Source organism: Ananas comosus, linkage group 24 (assembly GCF_001540865.1).
Source record: "Ananas comosus cultivar F153 linkage group 24, ASM154086v1, whole genome shotgun sequence".
NCBI lineage: Eukaryota > Viridiplantae > Streptophyta > Magnoliopsida > Poales > Bromeliaceae > Ananas > Ananas comosus.
The window spans coordinates 6,706,958-6,723,762 of record NC_033644.1 but is presented as its reverse complement, the minus strand read 5'-3'; the positions used below and the strand labels follow the sequence as shown (position 1 = coordinate 6,723,762).

The 16,805-nt window shown below is 36.1% G+C and overlaps 2 protein-coding genes across 3 annotated transcripts; one reads left to right on the top strand and one right to left on the bottom strand.

Moving 5' to 3' along the window:
* LOC109728851 (RHOMBOID-like protein 3) lies at positions 4,510–9,592 on the top strand. 2 transcript variants are annotated; one of them, XM_020259382.1, is made up of 5 exons: positions 4,510–5,138; positions 6,925–7,088; positions 7,569–7,732; positions 8,035–8,285; positions 9,138–9,592. In XM_020259382.1, the coding sequence occupies exons 1-5, from the start codon at positions 4,852–4,854 to the stop codon at positions 9,247–9,249; spliced, it is 978 nt and encodes a 325-aa protein (XP_020114971.1). In that variant the 5' UTR covers positions 4,510–4,851; the 3' UTR covers positions 9,250–9,592. The 2 variants fall into 2 exon arrangements, with proteins under 2 accessions (XP_020114971.1, XP_020114972.1); XM_020259383.1 differs by having other exon boundaries at positions 5,027–5,142.
* Positions 12,404–15,298, bottom strand: LOC109728671. The gene is made up of 2 exons (XM_020259141.1): positions 14,629–15,298; positions 12,404–14,409 (listed from the first exon to the last, which is right to left on the bottom strand). The coding sequence occupies exons 1-2, from the start codon at positions 15,296–15,298 to the stop codon at positions 12,404–12,406; spliced, it is 2,676 nt and encodes an 891-aa protein (XP_020114730.1).

Here is a 16,805-nt window from a genome sequence, read left to right as displayed (position 1 = left end):
CCAATACCGCCGAAAAGTTTGGGGCGACACACATTTTCCCACTTTATAAGACAATGGAATCCGTTATGTAATTTCTTGCCTCTCCAAAATAAACCTCTACGGATTTTGTCAATGGCTTTTTGAACCCAGATCGGCAGCTGGAAAACCGAGGAGAAGTAAGTGGGAATGGTAGAAAGGACCGAGTTGATGTAACAACCCAGCCCACTAGCAACAATAACTCATTCAGCCCAACCACTGGCCCAAAATGCTTAAGCCCAGTTATTATTACTAGTGTCTAAGTCTCTTATAAACCCAATGACAACCCCATTCCCATCCGATGTAGGACTATTGGGGTGTCACAGACTCCCCCCGTTAAGGCCCTGACGTCCTCGTCAGTCCAATCACACACATCCCAAGAGCACCAGGTGATGTGAGACTCGTATTGCTAGCCCGTCATCTAGACCCTGGCTCAGCCGATACCCGCCACACTTTTCTGGCTGGTGAACCGGCTCTGATACCAAATGTAACAACTCAGCCCACTAGCAACAATAACTTGTTGGGCCCAACCATCGGCCCAAAATGCTTAAGCTCAATTATTATTACTAGTGTCTGAGTCTCTTATAAACCCAATGACAATCCCATTTCCATCCGATGTGGGACTATTGGGGTGTCACAGTTGAGAAGGACGAGCCGCCCTCCTTTGGAAAGAGACTTTTCTTTCCAACCTGCCAGCCTCTTATCGATCTTCTCAATTAGCGGCAAATACTCCGACTTTGACAAAGGTTTAGGAGTAAGTGGTAGCCCAAGATACGTGAAAGGGAAGTCCTGTGTGGAGCATCCCAAGGAGGAAGACAAGGCTGAAGATTGTTCCTGTGACAGATTAATAGGAATTATAGCACTCTTGTTATAGTTGATGTTGAGGCCAGAGTTCTCGGAGAAGCCATCCAAGATTAGCTTGATAGCTGCGGCCATTCGTAGAGAACCATCGAAGAACATGAGCGTGTCGTCGGCAAATTGTAGAGTATGCACCTTTAGGTTTCCAATCCCCACCGCGGAAATGGCATTTGAATCTACTGCCCTGTGCAGCATTTTGAAAAGGACATCGACGCAAAGGATAAAAAGGAGCGGAGATAGGGGGTCATCTTGGCGCAGTCCTCGCTTGCAGTTGAAGGTATTTCCTGGAACCCCGTTGAGAAGTATCGCAATGGAGGAAGACTACAGCAGTGTGTTGATCCACCCGCACCAACGATCCCCAAAACCTCGTATCAGAAGCAAATTCAACAAGAAGCTCCAGCTAATGTGATCGAATGCCCGCTCAAAATCAAGCTTCAGTATTGCCGCCTGCTACTTGGAAGAGGTCAGATGATGGGTTAGGATGTGTGCGCAATAGTAATTGTCCAAAATGTACCTTCCTCTGACGAAAGCTACTTGATGCAGATTGATAAGTGCGTCCATCACGCTTCGGAGTCTAGTCGCCAGCACTTTAGAGATAATCTTGGCCATACCGTGCACAAGATTGATGGGACGGAGATCCTTGGCAAATTCCACAGTCGTCTTCTTAGGTAGGTACAAGACAAACCCAACTTGAGTTGAGGTCGGACAAGTCCCCAGCCCCCCTATAGAAGTCATCGAAAAACTCCAATATGTCAAATTTAAGGTAATCCCAATACCTTTGGTAAAACAACATCGGTAATCCATCCGGCCCCGGTGCCTTTTCCGAAGCGCAAGAGAAGATCGTCTTTTTAACCTCTAGTTCCGTAAAAGGCATCTGAAGATTCAGTAGTTCAACATGTTCTTCTCTATACAATAGTGATAAATTGATGCTATTGTGGGGGGTACACTCTGTTCCCAGCTGATACTTGAAGAAAGTAAACAAGTGATCCACAATATCGCCAAGAGAGCTTGATCACACTTTTCATATATCAAATATTATATATATGCATGCTTATTGAGTAAATAAAAAATAAAAAATAAAAAAAAAGAAGCTGTAGTTCAGACACTCAAATTAGGCTTAATAGTTCTTTGTATACGAAAATAACATTGGGTGGCTATGAATATATCCTGTTGTTATAACTAGTTGTTAATGTGCCTGTAAATATACATGGCACTTTGGGTTCATGTGCCTGTAAATATACATGGCATTTTGGATTGTGTGCATAATAAATTAATTAAAAATTTTCATATTATATTTGCGAAAACATCATTAGCCCCATAAAAGCAACATTATGTGGATCTTGTGGTAGTATCTCTATATAAATATACTTTGGATCTTTTAATGTGTTATTTCTACAAGCTGTTGATATATAATATATATTGGCAAATACATAATATATCAGTCCAATCAAAAAGCTTTACACAATAAATGCCACTACTTAGGAAAAGTATAAAAAGTTATATTTTATATTTATATACTAAAGTGCGTGAAACTCTCTCCGATGATGACATATATCCCATCCGTAAATTCAGTGCACCCAGTGCACCACAAATTTTATAAAAACTTTTTATTTTATTTTAATATATTTATTTAAATTTTATAATTTTTAATATATAAATATTTAAAATAATATAAAATATATTTAATTAATTAAATTTTATTTTTAAATATTATTTTTGATATTTCTATCATATAAAATTTAGATATATACATACACCAGGTGCAGACAACAATGTCTAATAAAGAGTAGGACCCTTGGTGGGCATATGTCCATCCCATTGGTGCACCCAGTGCACCATGGATCTAATAAGAAAATAAAATTTTATTTTGATAAATATATCTAAAATTTTTAAATATTATTAAATAGACATTTTAAATACTATCAAATAAATTAAACGAATTATATTTTAATGTTGACATCTCTATTGTACAAATTTACTAATGTATATAAGAAGTATATATACACTAGGTGCAGTCAATGAGTTCGACTAATAAAAAAAAAAATTTATTTTAGTGAATATATCTAAAATTTATACATATTAACATATGTAGATATTAAATAAAATAAAATAAAATAAATTAATTAAATTTAAATTTTGACATCTCAATTGTATAAATGTATTGGCGTGTCTGAAATGTATAGATACATTAGATGCAGTCAATGAATTCGACTAAAGGTCATTTTGAATTAAAAACTTCAATTATGTTAATTTGGTTAATATCTCCAATTTGAGCTATTTTTCTAAATTTGTAAGTTTTATTGCTTACCAACTATTAAATCAATTGGAGTACTTCTCTACTTTTTGTTAGTTATTTATTATAAGTCCAAATTTTAGAAAAAGTATATCTAATTCTCCACATCGGTGCTTAATTTTGCTAAATTTAGAAATTTCTTAAAAAATTAAATATATGTTTATAAATTCTAAAAAAATATTATAAAGTCAATCAATTTAAAAACTACAAATCAAGTAACTATTTTTTATTTTATCATAATATTTTCAATTCACGATATTGCTTGCATGTGTCGACAAAAATGATCTGAATAGAATTAGAAGAATAAAAAATAAAAAATAAAAAAAAAAGATATGTATCTTTTGAACAAATTGGTCTAAAAAATAGGTATATTACGAACTTTTTCTTTTTGCTTCAGAAAATTTTGAAAATTTGCGAAACTCCAAGAATTGAAATAGAAATTATTAAATATCTAGAGGCAAAATCTATAACAAAATTTTATAGTTTAGAATTAAATGTTAATACAAATATGTGTCTATTATATAAGTATTTAATAGTAATATATATTATATTTTATAAATATAATTAAAAATATATCAATCGTACTGGCGGCAAAGCGCGGATACATTGCTAATAATATTCTAGAGACCAACGCTAAATTATGTTTGTGAGTAGAGGTTTTTTTTTTTTTTTTTTTTTTTGAGAGAGAGATAGGCCCTATCCGCTTTATTTATTTTATTTAGAAATAAACTTAGCTGGAAATATGAATCAACTAGGATTCGAACTTGTGACCTCGGATTCCAACCACCAAGTCCTTTGCCACATGCTCTAGGGACGGTCGGTTGTAAGTGGAGATATTAAATTGGCCAAATCACACTATGAGGAGCACGATAATCCGATCCTCAAATTTCAATTATTAACTTTCTGAATTATTACAATTAAGTCTCAAATAGCTCAACTTATTTTTTTAAATATTAACATACTGTGATTGGTGATGCGACATTAATTAAGATGTCCTATTGTTTTCTCATGAGCAAGTCATTTATATTTAATTAACTAAATTGAATTGTGCGATCTGATTATAATAATTTATATAGTTTGAATAAAAAATTATAATAAATTAAAATTTTGAGAACTCAATATACACCCTCCTCCTCATCCTTGCTTGAAGACAAAGCATAATTTAGCCTATTAATTTTTTTAAAAAAAAATTAATCATTGCATATATAACAGGTAGTGCATGAAATGCAACGTACACCGGGCGCATGCGGGGGTTTCCGTTGCCGTGGAGCCGTTCCCGTTCTGTAACTACCCATCGGGGCGCCATCACTTCACGCCAACGCCAACAGACAGAGTCCCTCTCTCTCCCTCTCTCTCTCTGTCTCTCTCTCTCTCCTCCCCCGGTCTCTCCACTGTCGCTCTCTGCTCCGCCGAGTCATCAGGGTAAGCGCTCTCCACTTTCTTTCTCTCTCTCTCTCTCTCTCTCTCTCGTCTCCAACCTTCTGAATCATTCCCCTCCTCCCTCCCCTCCTTCTACGCCAAGCAAACCCTTCACCCCCCACAATCCCCCTCCCCCAATTCACCACCCACCTCCCCCTCCCCCTCCCCCCTTTATATGCCCTAGAGAGAGAGAGAGAGAGAGAGAGAGAGATACAAGGCCCCATCGCAAACCCTAGACGGAGAGGAAGAGGAAGAGGGAGAGGGAGATGGCTACAGCCGCCGGCGGCGGCGGCGGCGGCGGAGGGAAGAGAGGGGGCGGCGGAGGAGGAGGAGGAGGGGGAGGAGGAGGGTATTACATGGAGGAGAGGCGGTGGAGGCCGTGGGTGGTGCCGGTGATCGTGGTGGCGAGCGTGGCGGTGTTCGTGGTGGAGATGTACGTGAACAATTGCCGGGATCGGCCCAACCCCTTCGGACCCTGCGTCGCCAGGTTCCTCCGCCGCTTCGCGTTCCAGCCCCTCCGCCAGAACCCGCTCCTCGGGCCCTCCTCCTCCACGTACGTGCGTTTTCCTTCCCGATTTCTTCTTGCAGAGCTTCTATTTCTTTCTTCTTTGGAAAAATTTACTTTGTTAGGGTTTGATTCTCTAAATTGAAGTTATTGTTTATTTATGGTAATTTTTGGGAATATATATATATATGTGCTCTGTTTGTTACCACCGAAACTAGCAATCTGAAAGAAAACAGCTGAGAGACTGTTTGGACACTACACAGTAAGCCGAAGGAATTTATTCATTTATTCATGTCATTAATGCTTCCTTTTGATGGATTGAAAAAGGAGAGGAAAAAAACAAAAAAAAAAGAGAAAGGTTGAAGGAAAAAGAAGAAGTAATTCTCTCTCCTATTGTTTGGATTAATGGGAGAAGAGTTGAAAAGAATAACTTTCTCCTCCTTTCGCTTCCTTTCTCTTCACTTTTGGAGAGAAAAGAGATCGACCGTTATGGAAGGTCCTTTTCTATCCATTTCTCTCTCCTTTCCTTCTTTTTTCTCCTCAACGTCCGATCCAAACGGTTTCTCTCCTAACTTACTTTTTCTTTTTTATTTCAATCTTTGAAAATTGAGGGTTTAGGATTGACTCTGATACTATTGGTATTTAGAAAATCGATCTGATAGGAAATATAGCCATTTGAAATAGTTTTAATACTACTTGAACTTCAATTCTTAAAATCCATTATAAATCTCACGGTGCATTCTTCCTTGAAGGGGCTGGCGGTTTCTCTGTTCATTTTCGCCTGCTGTCTTTACTGCTAAGTTTAATGATTTTCTTTTATGTAAAGTCGGATCCCTTTTTTGTGATCAGTGTTTGCCACTAGCATTAGATTGCAAGAACAAATCTCACTCCGCTGTCTTTGCTGCTTCGGTCTTGATGATTGGCGCATTGTTTTGTGAATTGTGATAAGAAAGTTGGATCTGTTTTTTGATGATTGTTTCTAGCATTAGATTGCATATTGAATGTTTGTTTAGTCTTCCAATTTCCTTTCTGAAGCCAAGTGGGTTTCTGAGCAATGGTCTTTGAAGATGTAAGTTCTTCCATGGATAGTTATTTATGCAATTACTAGCTACCAAGTCTATCATAACTTGCAAACTGTTAAGAACTAAATGGAAATTACAACTTCCTACATACCGGACAAACTTGTATTATATGTTGAAATACGACATGGAATTCATTAGCCTGTCTGTAGCTGGTGGTGGATTGATGATTATCTTTTGCAATTTTCTCAAAGAATTTGAACGATCTAAAAGCCCTTCTGTTCTCTCTTGAATAAGACACTGAAAACCTACAAATTGATAGAGAATCACTTTTCTTGGTGCGAGGACATTGTTCTAAATTAAATCATTTTGGAACTACTAACTTGAGGGGTGAGTGATTCCTTATAACTCAAGTAACAAAGATAATTTGCATGCATGTGCTTGGTGGTAGGGCAAGGGTGGTAGGGCAAGCTCTGGACACTGTGAGCTGCATTTTGCCCCATGGTTTGCCTTTCCTATACGACTGAATGCAGATCAGTGTCTAACTCTGTTTAAAGATGTTGGCATTAGTTGGAATCTTGGAGAAGTATTGAAATTGGTCATGTCGTAGTTCTGTTTTTCTCCTCTAATTAAGTGCTTGCATCAGATAGATGTGTGTTCCATCATGATGGAATTTTGTTTCAGGGCGAGTCGGTATGATAGAAGCTTGTTAGTGTACTGGGCACTTGCGTTTTGGCTTTCTTTTATTAGTATGACAATAAAGGCAAGCACTTGGCTTCCGGGTTTAATTATAGTTTGTTTGTCTCCTTCTGCAGTTTGGAGAAAATGGGAGCTCTTGAATGGAACAAGGTAGTCCATCAGCACCAAGGATGGCGACTTGTTACTTCTATTTGGTTGCATTCAGGTCTAATCCACTTGATTGTGAATATGCTAAGCCTGCTCTTTATTGGTATTCGGCTTGAACAGCAATTTGGATTTGGTAAGCTTCATTCTTCAAACTTGTTGATTAGATAGTTGGATTTCAGTCTAATGGTTCCCTTTTATTTGAATTTAGCAGAAATATTCTATATACGGTTAGAATTCTTGCAATGCCCAAAACTGTTGGAACTAAAATTTTGTTGTTGCGCTTGTTAATGCCGTAGATGTTTTACCAACAGAGAATTGTTTGACTCCTACATAGGAAACCTGATAACCCTTTTCGTATCTCTATTTGTAGCAAGAATAAGTTTTCTTACTTCTCTTACAGTAGGCTTACTGCTGTTATGACTATATTTTGTTCTAGTTCTTCTAAACTAACATTTTCTGAAATCATGTCATCATGATCCGACTAGCCTACTGTTATCAATAACTCAAGTGGATTCAATGTTAAATCACATCAATTTATTTCTGTATTGTGTCGTCCGAGGTTTGTACTTGAAACCTATTTTGCGTGGACTGACCATTTCTTCCTTGTCATCAGTGCGTGTTGGAGTGGTATACCTTCTAACGGGATTCGGTGGCAGCGTCCTTTCAGCTCTTCTTTTGAAAAATACTATTTCTGTATGTGCTTCTGGTGCTTTGTTTGGACTACTGGGTTCCATGCTGTCAGAACTACTCACAAACTGGGGCATTTATTCAAACAAGGTTAATAAAACTGACTGTAGCTTTGTTTTAGCTAAATTTGCTGTAATCCACTATGAATGTTGTGTTTTTCATTCTGCCTTCCCTTAAGTGTTTGAGACCTATGTAGTATGACTTAAACTAGGCGAGAATTTTGCCTCCTTTGTCGGTGCTATGATAGGATAATATCTGTCACTTTGCTCAATGGGGCAAAATGTAAATTTCTGCGTGACAATATGAAATCACGATATTTGCTTGGTCTAACATTGTGTTTAATTACCATATATCTCTTTAGTCTTGTCTTACTGCATCAACTGGCTTTTCAGGTTGCAGCTTTGCTAACTCTTGCGATCATCATGGTGATCAACTTGGCCATTGGAATATTTCCACATGTCGATAACTTTGCCACTATTGGGGGATTTATAACAGGCTTTCTCTTAGGGTTTGTGTTGTTGGCAAGGCCCCAATTTGGTTGGATGGAACCACATGATTTGCCTCAGTCCACCCAAGTCGGATCGAAGTACAAAGCACACCAATATATTTTGTGGGTTATTGCACTGCTGCTGGCTATAGCAGGGTGAGTATATCTGAAAGAAAGAAAATCAAGCTTTTATTTGGAGACTTTTTTCTATAAAAAACATACGAGCTATACATCTCAGATCCTAATCAAGGATTTAAGTGCCTATCGGCACAAACCTTTTCCATCTTGCCATACCATGTCGGCAAAATATCAGCACAACACAACCCTTGTGCCAATGATGGCACAGCTCAAAACCCTGTTATCTTGAAATTATCGAGCAGTTATCTTGATATAAGTCTAAAAAATTTAATAATGATATATAATACACAATTATAAATTGGTGCTTAAGAAAAGAAATATTCTATGCCATTAATTGTCAGCATATATGTATTTTTTGTGGTCAGAATGTGTCGGCTCAGCACGGCACGCACTGTACTATACCGTATTAGCAAATTTTCAGCACAACTCTATGCCACGGCACTCAAATCCTTGATCCTAATTCCTTGCAACTCTTGATTGAAGCCACGTGTAGTGGTCATCTGGCCTGGATTGTACATAAGCTTTTCTCCTCCCAAATGAAGCTGCAGCGCCTTGGACAACAAAAATAAAAAACTGGAAGCTTACAAAGCTGATATGATCTTCTAGCCCCCAGAGCGGAAGTTTTAATTTAAATGCTGCTTCTGCAGCAAGCTGTCGGGAGGATTTTAATGAGAAAATCTTTTAGTGCTTTTCCAAATGGCTTTGCTGAAGCAGCAATTTGCAGCTGCTCAACCTCCCAGAGCACCACAGATTGCTGTTTCAATTTGTTACTGCTTCAATTTCTTACAGCTTTGCTTCCCTTCAAAATGGTTTTGAGTTCAAATTTATAGATTTATAGAGTAATTTATATCGCTTCTCTCGCGTCTGCAGATTCGCAGTCGGTCTGGTGATGCTTTTCAAGGGTAAGAATGCAAGTGATAGCTGCCATTGGTGCCACTACCTGAATTGTGTACCAACATCAAAATGGAGCTGTGATAGTTGAACAGTTGCATTTTCCGGCCGAGAGTTTAGCTTGGCGAGAACATTTAATGGATTTATGTGACTGTACATAGTTAAGGAGCAATATGTAAGCTATCTGTGCATTCTTAGCTGTGCTCTCTCTGGTGATCAGTTTTTCTTTTTCCTCCATCTAAAACCACCAACCTCCATCCGGCTAGTTACTGTATCTGATTCTCATTGCATATTGATATTTTGTTGTGGTATTGAAGGAAACTTTCTCAATGAAGTGATGATGAGCATTGTGGAAGAAGTTTGTGATTCTACTGTAACAAATTTTTCTGATTAGTCAATGAAATTTTCTTTCATTGGAGGTTCTTAGGTGTTAATTGGGCCATTTTTCTTTTGTTTTATTGTTCACTGGTTGATAACGATGTATGGCGCAACTTCTCTAATTTTCTCCTCTACATCAGCTGTAATATTTTACTATCATTGTGTTTTCTTTTTATAGAGAATGGGAGCTTGCTGGTGCTTTATTTTTATTTTCTTTTATTCAAATTTTTTTTTAGAAATGAATTTATTTCGAAATGTGAAGAAACTAGGTTTTGAATTTAGGACCATGGGCACCAACCGTCAAGTTTTGAGGCACTCGTGCTAGAGACTGGCTAGAGGCATTTGTTTATCTTATTATTATTCTTAATGCAATAACTTTCATTCTTCAAGAGTCCTAAAGGAATTACTGACCACCCATAGCACAAGTGGTAAAGGACTTGATGGTAGGTATCCGAGATTTTAAATTCGAATTCTAATTGATTCATATTTTTAACTAAATTTATTCTTGAAATGAAATAAACAAAACGGATAGCGTGCTATCTATCTCTTAAAAAAAAAAAAAAATTCTAAAAAAGTTTAAAAATTCTGCTCTGTTTCGCCCCCCCCCCCCCCCCCCCCCCCACAAAATAGTGGAAATTGCCGTCCCACCCAATGGGCAAAATGGTGGAAAATGCTAACCCTATGGATTCACGTTATCCCAAGTAGCAACTTTTTGATAACAAAAAAGATGCCGTAATAAACCACAAAAAAGGAGATTTGCCATCCAATATTGTTGGAGCTTCTGCGGCGTTCTCAACATTTTTTTTTCTTAAAATAACAAAAATGCGCTAAGACAAATAGTTTTGCAGTATTTTGTAGCACTTGAGGTGAATAGCTCCCATATTTATATGTTTATATTTATTGAATATCTGAAGTACAAAATTGGTTGCTTTTTGAAGAAACAATTTAATAGAATGCTTACATATAGAGATGACATTTCTGATTGGTTGGTCATTTTATTTTATATTTTAGCTCAATATTCCTCCTCCTAATTAAAATAAAAATAAAAATAAAAAATTAGTATATTTATTTCTCCCAAAATAGGGCCATAAATTTATAATTTTAAATCAACTTGTGTATCATACAATATTTTTGAAAAAGGATAATGCCAAGATAGGAATATTAGAGAAATATAGGTTAAAGGTTTCAACAACCACCTATAAAGAGGGATTTTACAATGTATACGACCATATAACCATTTCAATCTTTTAAATCATCAAATCCTATAAGAAAAACTTCAGAACAAATATAAAAAAATTTTTATAACTAATTAAGAGGTTACTTATAATATAATTGTATAAATACTCATTTCATTTAGAATATTATATTTCAATTTAACATTAAGGGCCCGTTTGATTCACGATTTATAATATTTCGGCAATTCTCTATATTTTCTATTAAAAATATCCAAATTATTACTCATCAACTGAAGTTAGGTAGTTGTAAAAAGTGCTAGTGAAGTATTAGAAATTTAAAATTTTAATTTTTAAGTAAAAATTTAAATTAAAACTTTGAATTTGAATTAAAGCTACAGTTTTTGATTTAAACTTAAATTAGAAATTTCAATTGGATTTGACTTTGAAATTGAATTTGAATTGTGATTTCAATTTTAAAATTTAGTTTTGATATCCAGAATCAATATTGCTTCTAAACTTGAATTCAAACTAAAAATCTAAATTTAAATTTAACATCTAAATCTGTATTGCTAATTTGAATTCAAAATTTAAATTCAAGACCGGAATTTGAATTTGAATTTAAAATATAGAATTAAAAGTTAGAATGTGAATTTAGATTGATATTTGAAATCAAAATCAAAATTTGAATTTAAATCTAATTAAATGATCTGAATTTGACTTTTAAATTTGAATTTGAAATTAGAATTCAAATCTAAATTTGAGTTTGAAATTTGAATTCAAATTTACATTTTGAATTTAAAATTCAAGATCTAAGTTTGAAATTAAATTTTAAAATAGAATTTGAATTTAAAATTAAGTACAAAGGTGAATTTGATTGAAATTGAAGTTGAATTTGAAATTCGAATCCAACATCAAAATTTAAATTTAAAATTTGAACCTAAAATCAAATTTAAATGTGAAAGTCAAATTCAAAATTAGAATGTAAATTTGAAGTTCAAATACAGGAACATTGTATAACATGGAAATTTCAAATGTGAAATTTGATTAAAAGTAAATTAATTTTGAAATTTGAATTTAAATATAAATTTGAAGTTAAATTTAAATTAAAATAATGGAATTTTGAATTTTGATCATGAATTTGATTTTAATTTTAAATTCTGAATTTTAATTTCAAATTCAGATTTTGAATTCAAATATCAATCCAAATTCGCATTTAGATTTTAAATTCAAAATTAAATTTTGATTTTGAATTCAAAAATTTGAAAGATAATTCAGATTTTGAATTCAAAGTAAAAATCATATTTATATTTTAAATTTAATTTGAAAATTCAAATTCAGATTTTGAGTTTGAATTCAAAATTAGAGTCAAAATTAATTTCAAATATCAAAATTAAATTTCAAAATTTTAAACCAAAATTCAAATTCAATTTCAGTCAGATTCAAATTTTGAATTCCAATTCAAATTTCTCCTTTAAGATCCAATCAAAATTGTAGCTTTGAATTCAAATTCAAAATTTTAATTTTAAACTTTTACATTAATATTAAAATTAAAATTTTAATTGTATTATTGGTCCCAACCTTTTTTTATATTTTTTTACTTTGGTCCCTGACGACGACATGGTTCATTCCGTCAATTTTAATCTCTTTTTTTTTTCTTTTTTTTTTTTTTTGGAAAAGAACACCATAAGGCATTTATTCCATATGATAAGGAGTTACAAACTTCTCAAACTCTGTGAAAGAAGACCAACTAGAAGCTACCTGGGAACCAAGGCACCATTTAGCTAATTTATCAACATGTTGTGAAAAAGAACTATATCTAGACGACCACCCTATAAGAATATTATTGTTGGACTCCAAAAGGCGTCGAAGCCAAGCAATACGCTCTAATTCTTGTAGTGAAAATGGGTTATGCTGGTCCTTAAACAAACAGGAACGAATGATAGCAGTCGAATCTGTGTAAATTGAGCACTTGATATTAGGCCGATTATTTAGAAGCCACTTAACTGCCTCATACCAAGCTTGTATCTCTGCAGCAAGAGCAGTTTCTGAATCGATGGAAGGTGCTGCGCAACAATAAACGTCCACATCCCCTTCTACGACTAAATATCCAATTCCACCCGAGCGATTTTCCTTCCAAGCACCATCCACCCAACAGATGGTATTTGGTGGTGAAAAAGAATTGATAGTCGCCGGATCAGGAATATGGAGAGGCTGAAGGTGAGCTTTGCTATAGAGCTTCGTCCACATTCTCGCATTCCTCAAAACTTCCGAACATGAAAATTTCTTGTGCTGAAAAATATAATCATTTCGTGCCTTCCAAATGGACCACAACACATGCATGCAATATGCCCGAATCTCGTAAAATCGTTCATTGTTAATGAGTGCATCCAACCACTCTATGAAAGTCAGTGAAGACTGTGCAGTGCGCAGACTAACCTGCGAGGCAAACCACACTTGCTGACTTAATAGACAATGAAAGAACAAATGATCCCTCGTCTCAGACTGCTCCTGGCACAGTGGGCAAGAGTCTCCGAAATGAGGTATACGCTCCGCAAGCTTGGGGCCCACTGGAAGAGCATCCACAACAGCACGCCAAATGAATAATTTAACCCGCGGCATAACTTCCTTGAGCTTCCAAATTTTAAAACAGATACCTTGTGTTCTTGCACTAATCCCATGATTCAAACTTGAAGATTGCTGTCGGTTCAAATACGAAATCGCCGAGCTTAGGGTGAAACGTCCTGTAGATGTAGCCCTCCACCGAGTATGCTCCCCCATTTGTTCAAATGCCCCGTGTAGAACATGTCTCATACTCAGCATAGATTTCCAAATCTGAGAGGCATTCGATCTAGCTATTGCTGTCCAAAAATCCTGCACTAGGTATTTGTGTCTGATAGCTTTCGCCCACAGGGAATTAGGACAGTGTAGAAAACTCCAAACCAATTTAGTAACAAGCGCTCTGTTGAGTACTTCTAGAGAAGGAATTCCCAATCCTCCATCTTTCCGATCTCTCGTGAGTTTTGACCACGCCTGCAGGTATAAATGCCTATTTGAGTCATCAAACCCCCACCAAAAGTCTCTAATAACACGTTCAATCTTGTGAATGAACTTGGCCGGGAGAATAATAAAACTGAGATAAAAGCGTGGTATAGCAAGTAAAACGGATTGGATGAGAGTTAGTCTTCCAGCATGGGAGAGACTTTTAGCTTTCCAACCTGTTAATCTCTTTTGCAAGCGATTAATAACAAACTCGAAAGTATTAGTAAGGCTTCTTTCAAGAAAAAGGGGGTTCCCTAGATACTTGCCTTGCAAGGGTGCATCATTTATATTTAGCTCCAGTCGAATAGCATCTCGTTGTACCTCGCTCATGCGTCGATTGAAAATAATTGCCGATTTAGAATAGTTAATCTCGTCCCCAGGTAATTCACAAAAAGTAAGAAGAAGCATCTTAAGGGCACGAATATCATTGTTGGTTGCTTTTGAGAAAACAAATAGATCATCGGCGTACAGAACATGAGTTAGAATTGGTCCCCCAGTTCCAAGACGAATCCCTTCTAACGAATTTTCCACAGTGGCTGCCTTGAACATAGCAGATAAAGCATTGATGGCTAAGATGAATAAGTAAGGGGAAAGTGGACATCCTTGCCATAGGCCTCTAGTCGGTTTGAACCAGTTAGAATCCTCACCATTAACTAAAACTGAATAGTCAACAGTGGAGATGCACCAATTAACCCACTTACAAAACCTTTCAGGAAATCCATATTTATGGAGCATAATGAGAAGAAAGTCTCAGCTTAGCCGATCGTAAGCCTTAGCTAGGTCAATTTTAATAGCCACGGCCCCCGATTTATGATGCATCTGTTTAAAGGTATGTAAGACTTCCTGAGTGAGTAAATAATTGTTAGTAATGTTTCTACCTAGGACGAAGGCAGATTGCTCCGGAGCTATGAGATCAGGAAGGATCGCCTTTAGTCGGTTAACAAGGATCTTTGCCAGACACTTGTATGTGACGTTGCATAAACTAATTGGCCTGAAATCAGTAATATGCTCGGGGTGATCTTTCTTTGGAATAAGAACAATGGATGTCTTATTAATACTTGTGGGGACATCTTTTCCACTGAAGAAAGCCTGCACTAATGAAAATAGGTCAGTGTGTACCAGATCCCAATGGGTTTGGAAAAAGCGAAGAGAAAACCCATCTGGGCCGGGTGATTTATCAGGCTTCATACTAAATAGCGCATCCCGCAACTCGGAGAGTTGGGGAGGCGCTATTAACTGTGCTGCATTAGTAGAGGAGATAGTAGGGAGAAAGCAGTCAAAAGTACTCCATTTTGAAGCAGAGGTATCACAAAAATGTGGTAAAGAATAGCAATGATTAAAGTGTTGGGTAATATGCTCCCGAATTTCAGATTGATCAGTGAGCACGAATCCCGAATTGTTCTTTAGCATGGTGATGGCATTCCTCTTCTTTCTCTGCGAAGCCTTTGCATGAAAATACGTAGTGTTTCGATCTCCGAACCTGATCCAATTGTCTTTAGCTCTTTGTGCCCAAAATAGTTCTTGTTTGTACAAAAGATCCTCGTACATCGCTGTGAGCGAACCCTCCTTCTTCCTAGCCGGATCGCTAAGAGGAAGCCTCTGCAGCTTAGTAAGTTGTTGAAATGTACTATCCAATTGGGCTCGCAAATTAAGACGGTGCGCTCCTGCCCAATGACTCAAATCAAAAGAGAGTCGACAGAGTCGTAGCGGCATGGAAGCACCTGAGTCAGCAGTCCAACTCCGCTGAACAACTTGCTTGAAGTCCTCCTGAAGCAACCACCAATTTTCGAATCGAAATCGCTTTTTCCGGCGGGCATTCGATACATGCAATGAAAGGAGTAGAGGACTATGGTCACTGGCAACTGTAGGCAGAAGTACTAAACGGGCTGCAAGAAAAATATTTGACCATTGAGGATCTACGAGCACTCTATCAAGTCGCTCAAGGATCGTGAATGGAGGTTTTTGTTTATTAGTCCAGGTATAACCCGGCCCGACAGACTTAACCTAAAAAAACCCTCCTGCTTGGATGAAACGGCATAGCGGAGTGTTGGACAGAGATGAAGAAAATGTACCTCCTAATTTATCCTGCGGGTCAAGTATACAGTTAAAATCTCCAATGAGCATAGTTGGGAGGCTTGCTTGCTTAATAAGATCAAGGAGTGAATTCCACACAATAGCAACTTGTAGCAGAGAAGGGTTGATATAGACTCCGACAAAAAGCCAAGGAGGGGAGTCAGCAACATCCACAGTGGTGAGAATGAAAGCGGCAGATGAAGCAAAAATTTTAATATGAATCTCATCGGACCAAAGGAGTGCTAATCCCCAAAGCAAAAATTTTAATCTCATTTTTATCGGCAGAAATTTAATTGCATTGGTTGGTACTTAAATTGTATTTCAAAAAAATTAGAAACCAAAATAAAAAATAATTTGAAAAGGTTGGGACCAAGAAGGCAATTTACCTAATTGATTGTGAGTCTGCGATAACCAATTTCTATAGGCTGTATTTTAAGTATTTTTCATAAAGAATAATTTTGCTATTCATTTAAATAGCAAGCTGTCCATTTAATAATGAGCTGCATTCAAATCATTGGATTGGATTGATATTTTTTCATAATTTGAATATATTTTTTTTTTCAGCAATGTTATTTTGTATACTTTTAAATTAAGTATATATTTTACACTCATCGCTCAAAGACCCATTTTTTCTCTCAAGTTTTATACTTTTTTTTTCTTTTAATTAAAATTTATTAGATTTTTGTGACTTGTAAGATAGAGGAGATGCAAATTTACATATATATTTAGATGTATTGATTATATGTATTTTTAGTTTCATATATTTTAAACTATGAAATCAGAATGAGATTCATTGATTTTAATAATTCTTGTTTATTTTACAAGAATCGAATTTTAATTCCCATTTTATTCTAGAGTGAAAATGACCAAATTTATTTATAACCCAAACTGACTTTGAATCCAAAATTAACACATTTCAAAATATAAATCACTCAAATCCTTCTCTCACAAACGCCTCTCTCTCCTCTCCCTACATCACTTT

Coding starts and splice junctions, on each gene's coding strand:
- LOC109728851 (XM_020259382.1), top strand. CDS start 4,852: ATGGCTACAGCCGCCGGCGGCGGCGGCGGCGGCGGAGGGAAGAGAGGG. Junction 7,089..7,568: donor TGAACAGCAATTTGGATTTG/GTAAGCTTCATT, acceptor CCTTGTCATCAG/TGCGTGTTGGAGTGGTATAC. Junction 8,286..9,137: donor CTGCTGCTGGCTATAGCAGG/GTGAGTATATCT, acceptor TCGCGTCTGCAG/ATTCGCAGTCGGTCTGGTGA.
- LOC109728671 (XM_020259141.1), bottom strand. CDS start 15,298: ATGTACGAGGATCTTTTGTACAAACAAGAACTATTTTGGGCACAAAGA. Junction 14,410..14,628: donor GCAATCTGCCTTCGTCCTAG/GTAGAAACATTA, acceptor TTGACTATTCAG/TTTTAGTTAATGGTGAGGAT.